The sequence below is a fragment of the Saccostrea echinata genome, unplaced genomic scaffold (assembly GCF_033153115.1).
Source record: "Saccostrea echinata isolate AGI-Se365-2 ecotype Australia unplaced genomic scaffold, CSIRO_AGI_Sech_v1 ptg000047l, whole genome shotgun sequence".
Classification (NCBI taxonomy): domain Eukaryota; kingdom Metazoa; phylum Mollusca; class Bivalvia; order Ostreida; family Ostreidae; genus Saccostrea; species Saccostrea echinata.
The window spans coordinates 1,861,099-1,878,814 of NW_026889796.1; the positions used below are offsets into that span (position 1 = coordinate 1,861,099).

Below are 17,716 nucleotides of genomic sequence, written 5' to 3' on the forward strand. Positions count from 1 at the left end.
TCGTAAGTTCTATGGTCGATACAATGACGTTGTCAGCAAATACAATTTATCATGGAGTCAAATGCTGTCTGACGTTTTTCATACTGATTGTTAGGCCATTATTTACACTCTGAATTGTCGTCGGATTTTTCCGTTATTTCATGTCTAGGAGCACACGGCGGGTTTGACCGGTCGGCAGGGGATGCTCACTCCTCCATAGAACCTGTTCCCAACTCTGATGTTTTGGAGGTCCGTGTTTGCTCTTCTCCTATTTTGTATTGTTTAATGGACTTTTGAGCTTGAATACTGTTCGTTTTCTCCATATATTTCATTATAAAACAAGTCAAAGCTTAATAAAAATTTAATGTAACACAAATAAAACGGCTATCGTCATTTTCTGATATATTAAGTATCGCTTACTAAACAGATAGTGAAAATATTAAGAAAAAACTGCAAAAAATATGTTTCAAATATTTACCCCAAAAGCGACATTGACCATCCGAACGGAACAGCTTCCGACATAACATTATGTTTTAATATGGTCGAAATGACGCCAGAGACAAAATATTTATTCAAACAACTTGAAATTATTGGATAATATTTACTTCATTTTAAATTCGTATATAAAATTTTTCATCGGTGTGTACAATTTTGGAGACACTACAAGAAGTGGAAAACCACTGTTATTTGATGAAAATAGAATATTTCTATTCATGACGTTGTTATAAATCTAGCGCAACGTCGGGCTGGGCTGCTGCGCTGCCTGTGTATACTGATGGCGCTCGTAAATCTTGATTATGTTCAAATATTGATTTGAACTTTAAAAATTATATCAATTATGTTCTGTACATAATAAATATTGCACACTTTTGGCAGTGTGGCATAAAAAAGAAAATGTAGCCTTTGTCGATGAACATGTAATAAAAATTCAAAATCCATATTTTTGACGTTATCATGAAATTAGCTTTACGTAAGACTGGACCGTGCGACTTGTATTTACCAAAAAATATAGACATCTTTAACGTTCGTAAAATAGTGTGAATTGTGTTAATTTTTATATCTTTATCTAATCATGATCTCTATTAAAATATCATTGTACACGTTTGCCAATGCAGTCACTATAAAGAAAATTATAGCATTTGTCCACGAACTTTATAGACAACCCTCGTACTTAAGTCTTTGACAGAATATCTATTTGGATTTTTGACTGGCTAAAAGGCTATTTCTAAAATTACATCGGGAAAATAGAGTAGATTATTTATGAAAAAAAAAAAAAATTAAATTACAATTCTTAAATATAAATATCGAATTTTTAATCCTACTGATTTTTAATTTTACTCCTGTCCGAGATAAGTACATAGTACTACACAGAACTTTGTGGGGTTTTTTTTAGTCGGCGAGTAAAGTTTGGATAGTGTTTACGCAGATAGAAGACAATAAAAGCAAGCATATCATACATGATTTGCAGATAAATTGTCGTAGAAGAGAATGATAACAAACAGTTTCCCACTGTGTTTTTTTTTCCAGGAAAAGTAAATGATTGCATTTCTTAGCTAGGAGGGTGTACTCCATGTCATTTGGAGATGGATGCATTTTTATGTCACATGTATTATAAAAAATTGTATTACAGTAAAATTGCCTATGACAAAAGAACATGAATTTTAAAAAAGGTATTTCTACACCATATAAAGATGGTTATATGACTTTAATTAACAATACGATTTTTTAAGGGCAAGTCTGGAGATAAAATAGAAATACATGTATTTATTACACATGAAAATATTTGCATATCATTTTGCAAAATTGAAGTCTTTTTCTTCCTGAGATTTCCATAAGATTTTAAAGTAAAAATTGGACTCTGTTCGTCCTCAGTATTACACTTGAGAACCTTAACCTCTTTTAGATAATGAGGCTCAATGGGCATTTGAAACAATGCAGCATAATTTTTTGAAAGTTTAAACAAATCCTTTCATTGCCCTGGGAAAAATTTTATATTTTGTTTGTTACGAATTAGTGTGATATGTCATTTCTAATCCGGTGTTTCTTCAGGGGAAAAGATTTTTGTCTGAACACTTTTATTTTATATTTCTGCTTTGTGTTAATTTATCTCCCAAGAAAATATAATCAAGAAAAATTGTCTGTTCATGATTAAGTTAGAATAAGATGAAAATCGGTGAGATCAAAACTGCGAATTTGTCAAGCAGTGAATTCTCTTTTATCACATTATTTTCTATTCTGCTGCAAGGTCCAACGTTAACAATTCTTTGCAAAGACGAAATCCCTACATGCCGGGACTACGTCGCAGACCTGTGTACAAACCCTCTGTACAGAATCTTCAGAGAAAGGAAGTGCAGAAAATATTGTGGAATATGTAAAGGTGAATGTCAACTCTAGATTAAATCTATTAGTTTTTTTACCTTATGAATACATGTGTTTGAAATAGAAAGATAATTCTTTTTTTCAATTAAAAAAATATTTTTATATTTATTTATTGCAGATTTTGACTCCGTCCCAAACATTGATTCCTTGGTCGGATGATTCCTCTACATATATTTGCTTTGTGATAATTTAGTTAACTTTGAAACAGAAAACAGACGCATATCTTCATGTAGGACCTATCCATGTATTCAATACTTATGTTTTGTCGTATAATATATTAGCCGTATACCTATATATTTCAGTGAGACCTTATATCATGCCCTAAGGATTAGAGTCTACCTTCTGTGGGAAAACAGGAAAGACTCGAACATTAGAGATCATCAGGCCCGGCTCAAAGAAGGGGCAGGGGGTAGCTGCTCCACTTCACTTCTTTAGATTCTTATGTTGAGTTTTCCTATCAATTTAACAGGGGTCTGCGTTTTTCAGGGGGGGGGGGGGTCAAAGTCACGTTTAGTTGCTTTAGTATATATATACATTTAATAACTCTTCAAATTCCAGGAGGAAGGGAAGGTTGCGACCCCCATCGATCCACCCTCTCTAGATCCGCGCATTAATTTATTGTTGGTTGGGGGACAAATCTTAAATTTTAATTTACACCAAGTAGAATGCTGACTAGAAAAAGATATTAATGGCAACCTAACATAAAAAATTAAAGATAAAAGTTGTTTTTTTTCTCTCGTCAACTTCCCTTATTTATGTAGCAAAATACCATTTTATTTGCATATGGACTTAATGTTTCCCAGTTGATTCAATACGCAAGTCCATGTTCTACAATTTCCATTCGAATTCTATTCAATTTTGCACAATTTCTTAAACGAGGCAAGCTATTGACAAATAAGTTGATGTTACAAGGATATCAATGGTCCCGCTTAAAGTAAATTGCGCAAATTCTCCGGTCATACAATGACCTTGTTAGCAAATACAGTCTGTTAAGGGTGGATTAAAAAATGAACACTATTTTTAGCATCTTTTTTGGGCATAATTTTTTTTGTTTCTTGAGATATCAATGAGGAATTTATCTATTCAGACAATATTAAAAGACATATGCTGAGACATAGAAGTTTATTCCCATTGTCTGTAGTTTTAGTGCCGGTCGATAAATATGTGTCTGGTCATTTTTTTTAATTCACCCTTAAGGTTTTGCCAAAGGTCAACATGTCCAACAATTTATTTTTACAATAGCTCCAAAACTATGTGGTTAATAAAGTTAAAACTTTTACAGTTTATAAATATATCATTGATTAACAGATAGAAAGTATCACTTGATAACAAATACTTAAAGAAAGTATTTATCGAGAAAAATTCTTTTCAAAAAAATGCAGGTATTTTTTAAAAATACACCTAATTAATTCCGTACTTTAAGTGAAAGCCATCATTGCAGAAACAATATATGTTTATCAATGAAAGGCAAGTTGGACTTCGATAGCCTCTGGAAAGTTGTTTTCCCTGTTTATTTTATCCAAATGTTAAGATTTGAAACCGAAAGTACATTGCAAATGGCGGATTTTAAAGGGGTCTTGTCTTTATACATGTCATGCTTTCAATAACAGCCTTTCAGAGACCATTCACGTCCAACTTGCCCTTCATTGATAAACATATATTATTTCTTCAATGATGGTTTTCACTAAAAGTACAGAATTAAGCAGGTGCATTTTTTTAAAATATGCAAATTTTTTGAAATTGTTTTTTCTCAAAAAATATATTTTTTTTAAATATTTGTTTTTAAGTGATAAATTCTATCTCTTAATCAATGATATATTTATAAACTGTAAAAGTTTTAACTTTATACCTCATATAGTTCTGGAGCTGTTGTAAAAATAAATTTTTGGGCATGTTGACCTTTGGTAAAACCTTAAGTCGAATGTTGACTGGTGTTTTACATACAAATTGTAGGCCATCCTTTTCACGCTGAATTATCTACGGATTTTTCCATTAGCCCAGTCATGACAAGGAGCACAAGGTGGGTGTGACCGGTCGACAGGGGATGCTTACTCCTCCATGGCACCTGATCCCACATCTGATGTTTTTAGAGGTCCTAAGACCATAACTGAAAAGGTAGATTCAATTTTTTGTCATTAAAGATGTACAAAAGATTGCCTTAACATGAAACTCATGATTATGAAATCCCCCAACTATTTAACTGTGATTTGTCATGTTATTCAGGGAGGTCTTTCAATTGAATCTCTTTTTATTCGCTAAATCCGCCATGCACATCACAGACTCTACTAGGGAACTGTAGGTCAAGGATGACAGACACAGTATAATTTACGTTGTTTTATCGATCATTCATTTTAATAAATTGAGAATTCATTTAAAAAAGCACAGTAAAAAAATCACACATTGTTCTTTGAATGGGTCATTAGCAATACTGTATGAAACCAGATGTAATTGTGAAACACTGATGCACCCGTATGGCTGCTTATGGCGAAGGTTAAAGTTCCTGAAATGTAAGTCAAACTCTAATTCAAAGTCAAAAGATCAAAACTGTTGGTACTAAAAGGAAGGTCTTTTCACGAGAAAAACACTTGCAAAATATGAGAGCCTTTGCATCAACCATTCAGAACTTATGGTCAATGTTCAAAAGTAAGTCAAACTCCATGGTCAAGATCAAAAGGTCAAAATCGATGGTATCCAAAAAAGTTTTTGCCACAAAGAATACACATGTAAAATATGAAAGTTCTAGCTCTAATCATTCAAAACTCATGGCCAAGCTTTAAGGTTTTAAAAAGTAGGTCAATCTCCAATGTCAATATCAAATTGTCTGTACCCAAAGAAAATTTTCATCACAAGGAAAAGACATGACATGTGAAATAAAAAGTCCTAACAACAGCCATTCACAAGTTATGGCCAAGGTTTTTTTTTCAAAATCATTTGGGTTTTGCTGATATAAACAATACCATGATCAAGCTTGATGTCCGTGACCACATTCTGGTTCACTCTTATAGACAGCTAGTGGAGTCACATGCCACATCTTCCTCATAAGCTGACCAGTTTACTGCGTATCTGTACATCAGAGAATCTTGTGACATTTTCATCTTTAGATCCTCTAAGAACTGTACAACAATTTTATATCTTCAGTTCTGTAATGATTTCTATAGGAAATCAAAGTATCAAAGTTTTTACTATAGTAAATCAAATTTCAAAGTTTTTACTGTAGTAAATCAAAGTTCCGAAGCTTTTACTATAGTTAACCAAAGTTCCAAAGTTTTTCACTATAGTTAATCAAAATTCCGAAGTTTTTACTATAGTAAATCAAAGTTCCAAAGTTTTTACTTTAGTAAATCAATATTCCAAAATTTTTACTATAGTAAATCAAAGTTCCAAAGTTTTTACTTTGGTACTATAGTTAACTATAGTAAACTATAGTTAACTATACTTTACTATAGTATTTTTTGTTAGGGTATGCATGATTATATTTGTATAAAAGCAATGCCATGGTGGCATGAATCAAAACTGAAGCGACGATACATTAGTGTCGCCGTCCGGAATTTGACATGTACACGGAGTGGCTTTTAGGTCACCTATTCAATATTAATAGTAGGCGTGGCTATAGATCAACGTCAGTGTCGACATCTCTCTCTCTCTCTCTCTCCCTCTCGAATTGCTCTAGAAATGGTACATTACAGCGATGTCAATATGAAATTAAAATACTTCTCCAGTAAATATTGTGAGGACACGCAAAATTATAAAATAAAAAAAATTTAATTTGCTAAATACTGCAAATGGCAGACAAACCAAACACACTCTAAGACGTGATTTAGATCAAGTACGTTTAAGAATAATTGTTTTCACATGTTTACTCGCAGCTGGACACCAAGTGATGAATTGTAATATTCAACAGGTTAAGTTTTTTTGTATGTTGATTAACGTCCCTTTCGAGAATTTTTCACTCATATTGACTTGCCAGTGTAGAGCTGCAAATTTAGACCTATAATCGGTACTCAGGGCCACTGAGCAGTGAGGGATCTGCTAGGACCTACTGCGACTCGGGACCACGGTTTATACGGTCTCATCCCAAGGACTGGTCTTCACGTCCCGCAGTGGGATTCGAACCTGCGACGTTAGGAGCAACTCCTTACTCTACGACTGTAGAACAAACGCTCTAACCACTGCGCCACGCGGGTCACGTGTTTCAAAGACATTTCTGTAGAAGAATAGACAGTTAAAATACGGGGTATTTTATATTATGGATAGAAATAAACATTTTATAAAACTTCAATTCACTTTTTCTCAGGACTCTTAAGTCCATTCATTCTTTACAAAATTTGATTCAATCTCAACGAAGAACAAATTATCAGGATTATAAGAGAAATTTTCACTTCTGAAAATGTTTCTATTTGTTGTTAAATATTAACTTACTCACCACTCAGAGAATGTTAAGGTGTTTTTCTGCTTCTCCTATTTCATGAAACTCAAATTGGTCAAAAGAAAGAGAGCATCCTCCGTGTGATCAATCATCTGGTGACAGATAACGACGTTTCTGCCATGAAATGTTAAAGAAAGCACGTTTAAATTGAAATAACATGTATAGATCATCTGGAGCTGATTGCATGTGTCAGGATGTACCCAATGAAACCACAAAAATGTAAATAGGCCTTGAAAAGATATGGTTATACTTGATTTACATATAGAAAAGTTACTGCTTTATTAAGGTTTTATCAAGCTGAGATATACTGATAAAGGAATTCTCCCAGCTGTTTCATTGTCATTACAATTGACATTACAACAATTATACACTTAAAACTGGATATTATTTACTACGCATCTTAAACCATAGAGTTTTCAATTTTCGAGTATTTTTCTGTTTTTTAAGAAAAATTGCATTGCATTGAAAAGAAACTATTATATAAATATTGAATGTAGTTGAGTATAACATTGAAAATTTTCACCCCAAGAAAACCATTTCAACCTCGGCTGCGCCTCGGTTGACAATGGTTTTCTTGGGGTGAAAATTTTCAATGTTACACTCAACTACATGCAATATTTATTATACTATACTGAATCATTTATACAAATACATATAACAGTGAACCTTGCGCGCATAAATTCTGCGCAGTCGCTATTTTTTGGAATAACACCCGTCGTCAAGCAATGTTGACTGTTGCTACGCTGGAGGGCTTGGCTTCATCATTCAGTGGGCAATAGTGTTTTTTAACAAATATTTCCGGACGAATCAGATTCAACTAATTTACATGAAAGTATAATATCATGAAGTCCGATTTTTTTCAGTTAACATTGACATATTAAATTATACATGTATTATTTCCTGAAAATTTTGTGTCCCCCCCCCCCTCCCCCCTGAAAAAAATTAAAGTTTAAATGCATACGACTAAATATAGTGCCAGATGCAAATTAAAGCTTAAAAAATATTTTTTATACATATTGACTTTTTATTTACAAAAAATTAAATATCTATAGTGGCATATTTGATGCCCATATGCAACAAGAAATTTGGTCAAAACTGGAAAATTCACATGAATATTCAATAAACCAGATGCTGGATCTGTAACGAGGGATTTTATTTTAAACAGGAGCTCCAGGAGCTTAACGGTTGTCTGAGTATAACACAACAATGTAAAAGATCCATAGAAGTATAAAATAAAGTTAAACAAAATAAAATGAAAGTTGAAGTTATTTTGCCAAAAGCAAGACAAATAGGATGATAAGGGATAAAAAAAAAAATTAGTACTCATTAACAAATCTTGAGGAAGATCTAGTTACTATACAAAACAAAAGTGCTTGAGCACTATTAGTAGACCAAACTCATTCTCTCTCACACTGCCTCTCTTGGTCTTTGAAGAACATTTTATGTACAAAGATAATCAAGGTATTTTCGTCTCATTTTTATTTATCTACTATTTACAATCTACTTGACCATGAAAAATTGAAAGTACTTTTTAAATAAATATTATAGTAATTCTTGTTATAATTACATTATTTACAGTGATTGATTATCATAGGTAAATACTAGTATTTACTGAATAGCAAAGGGGGACAACTTCTCTCAGAAGCGAACAAACTAATACAACCCTTCCCAGAACACGACTAAATGGTCCAGAATTTCCAAGATCTGGTAAAAAATACCCTTACTTATTACTCTGTTTGTCCCCTAGCTGTCCAGGCCATCATTTAAAATATTTTAGCTTCATGTACTCCGAACCACATTTTTCACCGTGGGTAGGTAGTTTTTATGGGGAGAAGGGGGGGGGGCAGTATCTAACAAACTGATAATTGCCATAAAAACCACAAACTTAGATATTTATTAATATTTTCATCAAACACTGGACAAGCCAGACAGATTTAATATTTATAACTGTAAAAACTTTCAATTGTAAAATCATCTTAGGAAATAATAAACCTTAATTTTAAAAACGAAATTATCTATTTTCCCCCGGATACCCAGAAAAAAAAAACAATTAAAAACTTAAAGTACTGAAAAAAATATTTGGTAGGGACAATTCTAAAGGATCCGTTCATCAAACAAATTATTTTTTTATTATTGGCCCCAGGAGCAGAGAAGAAATACTGTTTTACTATATAACCAATAGGACCTACCTTAACACCAGAACCCCTTACCCATGGGCCATGAAATTCACAATTTCAAAAGAGGAAATCCTGCTATTGATTATCATGCACTATCTGCGAAATACCCAGGATCAGAGGAGAAGATTCTCAAAGAATTAATGCATTTGCACTATATAGTCAATAGAGCCTCGTCCTAACACAAAAAACCCTGACCCAGGGGTCATGAAATTCACAATTTTAAGAGGAAAACTTGCTCTTAACAATGCATCTAAAATGTTTGCTAAATACCCAGGGGCAGAGATGAAGATTTTCTAAGAAATAATGCATTTTCACTATATATTCAATAGAGCCCCGCCCTAACACCAGAACCCCTGACCCATGCAGGGGTCATGAAAGTTTGAAAGAAGCACCATTGCTCATCATAAACCATGTACTTAGTTCACCTGCTAAAATACCAAGGAGCAGAGAAGAAGATTTTCAAAGAAATAAATAAATGCACTTTAACTATATAGACAAAAGAGCCCCGCCCTAAAGGCCGGGAGGTAATGTAACATGTGAAGATAAAGGACAGTGAGCAATTTCATAAATCTCCAGTAAAAGAAAATATCTCTAAGGGAAGGATTGTGGTTTTCAATATCACACCTGGAGCTGAAACAAATTGTGAAACTTACTGTGCTTATTACCAAATATATGACTTACCTGGTGATTTTATTTCACGTGAGTTAAAATTAGGCAGCAAACATACAATAGTGTACTGTAGAAATTTTGCTAGAGAGGTGTGCTTATGCATATTGCATATATAACAAGATTAGTGGGCCAGGTAAATCAGTGGAAATTGACAATAGCAAATTCGTCAAAGTACATGAATCATCGTGGAAAAGGAGTTGATGATGTCTGGATATTCGGTGGTATTGAGCGAGAAACCCCCCAAAAAAGCTTCTATGAGGTTTTGTGTGAAAGAAGTGCAGCCGCACTCATTCCAATCATTCAGAAATACGTTGAACCTGAGACCATATTTTCCTCTGATTATTGGAAGGCTTATTCCTAGCTAGAAAAAGAAGAATATACCTATTCAAGACAGTGAACCATTCCATAGAATTCAAAAACAAGGAAACAAAAATTTAATTATTTGTCATCGTTTAGGTAGATACCTCAATATTTACTATATACACCATTCAAACTCGATGATTTTTCATATTTATCATATACGGGAACTATTAAATTTACATATCATTGAATCAACATGGAATACAGTCAAAAAATCATTACCAAAAAACAGGAACTCAGAATCACATTTATGACGGTTACCAGAAATATAACTTTCCTTGGGCTTTATCAAAAGAGTATACCTAAATTGAACAAATTCGAATCTACACTACCCGAGGATGCTTCTTTAACAATATGATTAATCATGGCTTTGCTATTCTTGAGCAGAAGATTTTTTCAAGATGATTCCTATATATTCTTATGCAAAACTTTGACCCTCTGTTGTGCCCCCAAACCCCTTCTGTATAATAATGCCTTAGCATAATAATTTCATTCGATAATTCAAGTTATAATTTACAAAGGTAATATGCACACTGCATTAAACAGGAACATATATATATATATATATATATATATATATATATATATATATATATATATATATATATATATATATATATATATATATATATATATATTTGGCGTGCACCGTTCATGCAGCTTGCGTGTGGGGTAGAAGCACATTTCAGGGTCTGTATGATTGATGAAAATTTGTATTTTAAGCTTCATAATTATTTATCCCGCTTCAGACAAATTTGTAGATTACTGTTTGGATAAAAGCTAATCACATGACGCCCTGAATTTTGCCGTATTACGTCTCCATCCAGGGGTAATATTAAAATCGAACACGCGATTCGGTTCGAAGCGTCGTTACTAGTATTGTAAATAAAAATGGCGGATAAGAAACGGTTTGCGTTGGTAGTTAAATTCCCTGTTACTTTTTAGGATAATTTATGTTGATTGTTATTGGATTAAAAACTAGATATTTTGATAATATGCTCATAGATTTTTAAAGAAGATTTTAAGAAGGTCTTCAGCGTGATAAATTCGTATACACAGTCAGTTAGAGACCTAATACGGATTTCCATTTCACACCCTGTATGACTCTGTATTAGGTGTCTGACTGTGTAACTAATGATACACGACAAATAGCGTGTTTTGATCTTATTGTGATAATCAGCTTTTCAAGGTACGATTACTTATAATTTTACATTGTATTTCCAATGGGTTAACCCTATTTTAAAATTTGTTTTTGGATGAATCGCAATTTCTTGATATTTAAGGGTATTTCAAATTTTTCGAAATGGCTGACATTCAGGAAGTGTTACGATATTTCAGTTCTGTTCTAATTATTAACAGAAAGTGAAGAAAAATACGAGCAATCATTTATTTACATTGGTCATAAAGATATCTGTATCCTGATTGAATCATATATTTGCAGGCTCTATCAAGATTCGCAATAATGATAATTTTGTAACAGGTTCACCACATGAACCGGTTCAACGATGAGAAGAGAAATTTAAAATATGAAATGAAGGAAATATAGGACCTTCGTATTCATCTACATTAGACGGAGATATCATCAATGATGATAATCAGAAGATTTACACTAGAATTTCCCACATTCTGTTGCTCATTATTTTTCCTTCCTGGTTGGTAAAAGACATATAGACCTATTACGTGCACGTGAATTGTCATATAACTTACATAGCCTCTTATTCAACGAGACAATTCATTGTATCAGGGGACCAAGCAGGTTAGTTTTAAATGAAAAGAGATATGTTTTTCCTGGATAAAGATAATAACAAGTTGCTGTCCTTCAAAAAAGGACTGCAATACGTGGACCATATGCATGTTTTTCTAAACGAAATTCAAAGAAAATTTCTAGATTTAGTGATTTTACAAAGGTGTAAATAAATTTAATTTTTTTACATGCATCTTGTAATTTTCATCGTTATTTAAGTCTGCTTAATTAGGCTGTAATGATAAAAAAAATCATAACCTTGAAATGATATGAATATGAAATTTTGATCTAGGTATCTATCAAATTGTAATGTAGCCTTTAAAATTAACAGCAGAATTAAAAGAGGCTTAAGCGTGCAGGTATCGTAATGGTTGAATTTTAACTTCATTGGCGGATCCAGGGAGAGGGTGTTGCGAGTGTTGGAACCCCCTTTATTTTTGCAGAGAGAGAGAGAAAGGTTTTTTCTGTAATATAGATATTTTTAGAATTTTCAATAAAATAAGTACTTAAATCTCTGCCCTTTCTGCTCTCTAGATAAAGTTTTGCTTATTGCTTTTTTCCTTGTACTTTCACAACCCCGGCCCCGGGCCTCGACCACCCACACGTAACATGAAAGATTTCACTTCGATATCATCGGAAGATTCCGGCGAACGTACATAGCTATTTTTGGACCATCTTCTGAAGTAACTAACTTTAAGAAATATGCATAAAAAGTCATGAAAGGGAGTATGCATAAGAGAATATTTATCTCCTTATATCATGGGGATATATCAATGATGAGAAAGGTTCAAAATGTCCCCGTGGTATGTGGGGGAGGGGGGCTCACTTTTCTTTAAAAAATCTTTTGTTATAATTTGAATATATAAGTTTTGATTTGCATTGGAAGCTCCCCCGCACTTTTTGTTGCGGGAAGTTTCAAAATACGGGAAAATCAAACATTTATAAGATATCAAAATGTACCGAAAAGTTAGACGAAGTCCCCCCCCCCCCCCAATAGGATTTTAAAGTATGGTGCACAGGTTGTTATTTTTATTTTATTTATTTATTTAATTTTTTTCCCTTGTCAACTCTTTTTGGAGGTTGCCCCCTTTGATAACCGTTGCCACGGGCTTGAATTTAAGTGCCCACGGTGTGACCTAGACCCCCCCTTTCAAAAACTGCTGGATCCGACCCTGTACTGGAGCACTATAGGGTCTCGGCACTAGAGGGTCTCGATTTATCTAAAGTGATGCTAGGTTATCGATAATAACACGATCAATTTAAAAACACAAAAAGATTAATCTTGTGTGTATATACGTAATTACCTGCAATCGTAACTTCTCGACAAAACAACGTGTTTTTCCGAGCTCTCCAGAAAGGTCTGCGAAGATGCGATTGACAATCTCATCGCACGTATGTAGACCTAGGCCGTTTGGTCTTGCAAGCACACTGTTTGTTAGTGACGCTTAGACTGGTGACAGTATCTGCTACGGACATGAAGAACTATACACCAGTTTCATAACATGTGCAGTTTTTTTTCTAGTGAAAATTGGAGTGAATTAAAAGTCGAAACTCTTGGATATGGGGTAACCCATATCTATTCTTGTTTCAACGACCGTCAATGTACATCCAGGGACGAGTTCATTCGTTATTACTCTGGAAGGTGGCATAGATTAACCTTCTACATTGATCTGCCTACTTTGAGTGATTGTACTTTCATAACAAAATTGTTAAATTTTATCCCCGACTGTATGGCCTATAGTTTTGTCATTAAAAAATCGGGCTATTTCGATACATGTAACCCATAACGGCTGGGACTTGACACTTGTATTAGATTTATACGGAAGATATTCTATCATTGGAAAGATAGATGGTACTCGTGTAGCACAGATCTGTAGTACGCAGATTTTTTTTTATGTTTTTCCCCCTCTCCCACATGGAAAAACGTTTCTACAGGCCTTTATCAAGCTATATTTGGATTGCTGTCTATCAAATTATTTTGCGAACCTTGATGCACAAAACTAATGCCGGTAAACATGATAAATACTACCTTTTAAAACCAAATAGTTGAATTAAGTGTATAAATCAACATGTTCAAGCTGTTTAGCTATCTATATTTATATTAAGTTCTTCCTACTTATTTAAATTGCTTGTACCATAGAATTTAGTTTGTATATACGGATATATGTATAAAAGAGAAATTCTGATCTTGGTTACGCCAAAAAATACATAAATACGATGTACAGATTTTAGAGCGAGGTTTGCCAATGATTGGAATATTCTAATCCGAAAAGGGCGAATTGTTATTTATAAGGGCAAATTGTCTTAGAGGCGAACTCTCTAGCATTCTCGCGTGCGTAGCCTGACGTAAGCCCATGGCATCCGGTTTAACCCCGCTTATATATTTTCTGCGTGGACCTCAGGGTCCACGCAATAATTGATCGATTGTTGTTGTTTAACGTCCAATTCGAGAATTTTTCACTCCTATGGAGACGTCACCATATACCGGAAAAGGGCTTCAAATTTAGACCTATTCAGCACTCAAAGCCATTGAGCAGTGAGGGATCTTTATCGTGCCAACGCTTGCCGTGTCACGGGGCCTCGTTTTTTTTAATGTCTCATCCAAAAGACCAGCAACTTTCACTTCAATGTGCCGAGTGCTTGGCGAAGGAAAGGTTGCTACCTTTTTTTCAACTTAAGTCACGCGGCCGGGCTTTGGACCCACGATCTGCCGATCAAAAAAATAGCATGTTCTGGCAGATAATCCTGTTTCTGGTCTTATTTTACATGTACTTGTTCTTATCACGGTATTTATAAATTATCAAATGTCATTTTGAATATCACATCACATATGGTGCAAAAGCCCAATCTTACCCGGTGTTTTGGAAAGATGCTATACGGCGAAAGAAGGTCATGATGCTTTGATCAAATACTTGAAAAAAAGCAAAGAGTATTATGTTAAATTACATGAAATATAATCTTAAATTGTGCTAGTTAATTAGATTCTCTATATGAGTTATGTATATTATTTTTCAAAATATCAATGATGCTGGAAGAAGTCGAACAATACGGAACTTTTTGTTCATTTGTTTGGTTTTTGTAAACCCATTTTCTTTTCCGAAAGACTGGATAATGTAAATCATTTCTATTGGTTGTTTACACAATTAACACAAAAAATCCTTAAAACTCGTAGAGTTATCAAAGCGTTGGGTATGAAATTATTAATAGTATTTAATAACTTCATATCAAATATCTATTTCAAGAATGTGTGCATCAAATGTTTTATTAGCAATATATTTTTAAGAATGTAGCTGATAACCGAATTCATTCAGAGAAACAATTACTGATATCATGATCGGAGTATATGAGAAACAGGCCAATAGGAAGCAACCCCACCCCCCACCCCCGAAAAAAAGCGCATCAGGCGTAATTATTGCGGGGACATATTCATAAAGTAGTTCAATTTTTATGGTATACTATTCATCGGCAAAATCCCCCCCCCCCCCGGGCCTAGGCCATGAGAAATTTTCAAAGAATCGAGTTTTTTTTAATGATAATCATTTCTTAATAATCAATAATTTGAATAGTCGTATACTCAACGTAGTCAGTAATTGTATAGTAATAAAACTCAATACATTTATTCTTTCAATATCCTTTCATTGAAATCTGTGTATTTAATTCTTAGATACTGGATGGCAAGAATGGAGCATATATCAGAAGCTATGTACTTTGGACTCTGGAGATTCTTAGGTACCAATGAAATGGTGGCCATGAGAAGAGATGTAATAGACTTACGAGATGTGATAGAAAACGAGTTAAGAAGTGACGGATACAGGCAAATGTTCAGTGGAAGTAGACGAGAGGGATTCAGGATGATGGAATCAGACATTGATATAATGTATTGGCCGACAGACCATAAACTTATTAGTAAATTATCTCAGGCTACGCATTACGAGTCCACAAACCATGCACTGATTCTGATGGAGAGTGATTACTGTCCACCAGGATTTGTTCTTCTCCGCTTACTCAATGACTCCAGGAGACAAGATGTCTTTTCGGCATGTATCAACATAAATGGCAAGTTATATATATCAAGCAGTAGACATCGGGAAGTCATGTGCTTTGGAAATGGGAAATCGGGATTTGTGCCCCATGGTCCATGTATAAGTGGAGCAGCTGGAATTTTTGAGTTTGACCAAGCATACTGTTTTATGTCTGATTTCTGGCCGATTCAAGCTTCGTCCTGGATAGGAAGATGTTTTAAACAGTTATGGCCGTCAATCACTACACTTAATAAAATTGTTAAAAATGGATGTCATGCTGTTGCAATCGGGAGTAAATCATCTCTCTATGAAAGCATCGAGTGGAGGATTTCATTTTCACAAGCAGAGCATAAACTCATATATTCCTTGAATCATTGCCAATTCTTATGTTACGGTTTACTTAAACTGTTTTTGAAAGAGGTGATAAACAACAATACACAAGATAAGTTACTGTGTTCATATCATATAAAGACAATATTGTTTTGGGTTATTCAAGAAAACTGCACACCTGTTTGGTGCCGGCAAAATTTCATTCAATGCTTCTGGACTTGTTTTGAAACTCTTTGCAAATACGTTTATCATGGTGTATGTCCCAACTTCTTTATCCCACAAAACAATATGTTTCGTGGGAAAATTCATGGCAATTCACAATTCAATCTGCATAACCATCTAATGAAAATCCACCGCAATGGACCTTTATGCTTATTGTTGTCCCCATCCATAGGGGGATTTTTACAGAAATTTGGTTCAATTTTGACCAGTCCCCTTCGCTTTGAAGTTACTCTTCCCCTAGCTGTATTTGACGATGAATACTTCACTGAACTATTCTTTGCAACACTGTTGCAAGTTACAGATTTTAACATCTCTATTAAGTGTTACGAAACAATGGAGAACATGCTTCGAAAGAAAAATAATCTTACAATATATCAGAAAAACTTTCTTCAAATTTGTTTATCCGAATGCTTTCAATACAATGCTTTTATGATTAAAGCTTGTTTAAAAGATGGCTGTAACAGAATTAAATACAAGTACGATAAAATATCTTGTAGCCTTTTGAAGCTGGCAGGAAAATTAGGATTTCTATCTACGATTCTATACGTTGCACTTTTTCATTATGCGACGCACAGATACACGGAGGCTGTGCGAGTCTTAGAGGATTTAAAGACTAAAATGTCACAATCTTCTTTACTGTATCATAAATCTGTGGACACAAGAGCTTACGAGGAAGCAGTAAAGGGACTGCCGTGGTCTGTAAGGATAAGAAAGAATGCAGTTGCGGTACTTAAGTTTGATAATAACCTTTTCTATATGGAAGAACTTAGGCTAGAACAGAAGATATGTCTGAAGAATCACATGCCTGGATTATTTATACCTCCATTTGTCATGCTTCACTTCTTATTAGTGCTTTGCTATCGTAAGGCAAATCCAGGAAAAGCATCGTCTGCTCTCGATGACCTTTCTGTTCTAGTTCACTATGATGAGAATCGGTTAGTGCTTAAGGAATTAAGAGATATTTCCTGGCAGATCCTTGGCATCTGTCAACAGATATCCGGTCATTTTGAGGATGCTCTCTTCTCTTATAACAAAGTTTTTGAACAAATTCCAGTTCACAAAATACATGAAGCAGCGAAGATTAGAATTGGTAGATTCAATCAAAACAATGTTTATGAATTCTAATCTAGTGTTTTACAATATGAAATGTTCAAATTCACCAGCATTGTGCAAAAAAAATATGAAATGGGTATTACTGAATATTGCTGGAATTTTTCGTGGATAAATGTTTTCCATCAGTCTAAGATGTTAGTTAACAGTGGTATTTATTCAAAATGTTTAATAATCTTGTACATTCCAAACATTTCTGTTAATTTTATTCTCATTCGCCCCGTTCTTGAATCAGTTCTTCGTTCTATTTAATGTTAAACTTGATGAATGATCCCAATTAATAAAAACTTGATCACAG

At 34.0% G+C, this 17,716-nt stretch overlaps 1 protein-coding gene across 1 annotated transcript; it reads left to right on the forward strand.

Annotated features, from left to right (window-relative positions):
- Positions 1-15,414: 15,414 nt before the first annotated feature.
- LOC133202871 (uncharacterized) lies at positions 15,415-17,433 on the forward strand. The gene has a single exon (XM_061338744.1). It carries the CDS (start codon positions 15,415-15,417, stop codon positions 17,431-17,433), a length of 2,019 nt encoding a protein of 672 aa, XP_061194728.1.
- Positions 17,434-17,716: the final 283 nt, after the last annotated feature.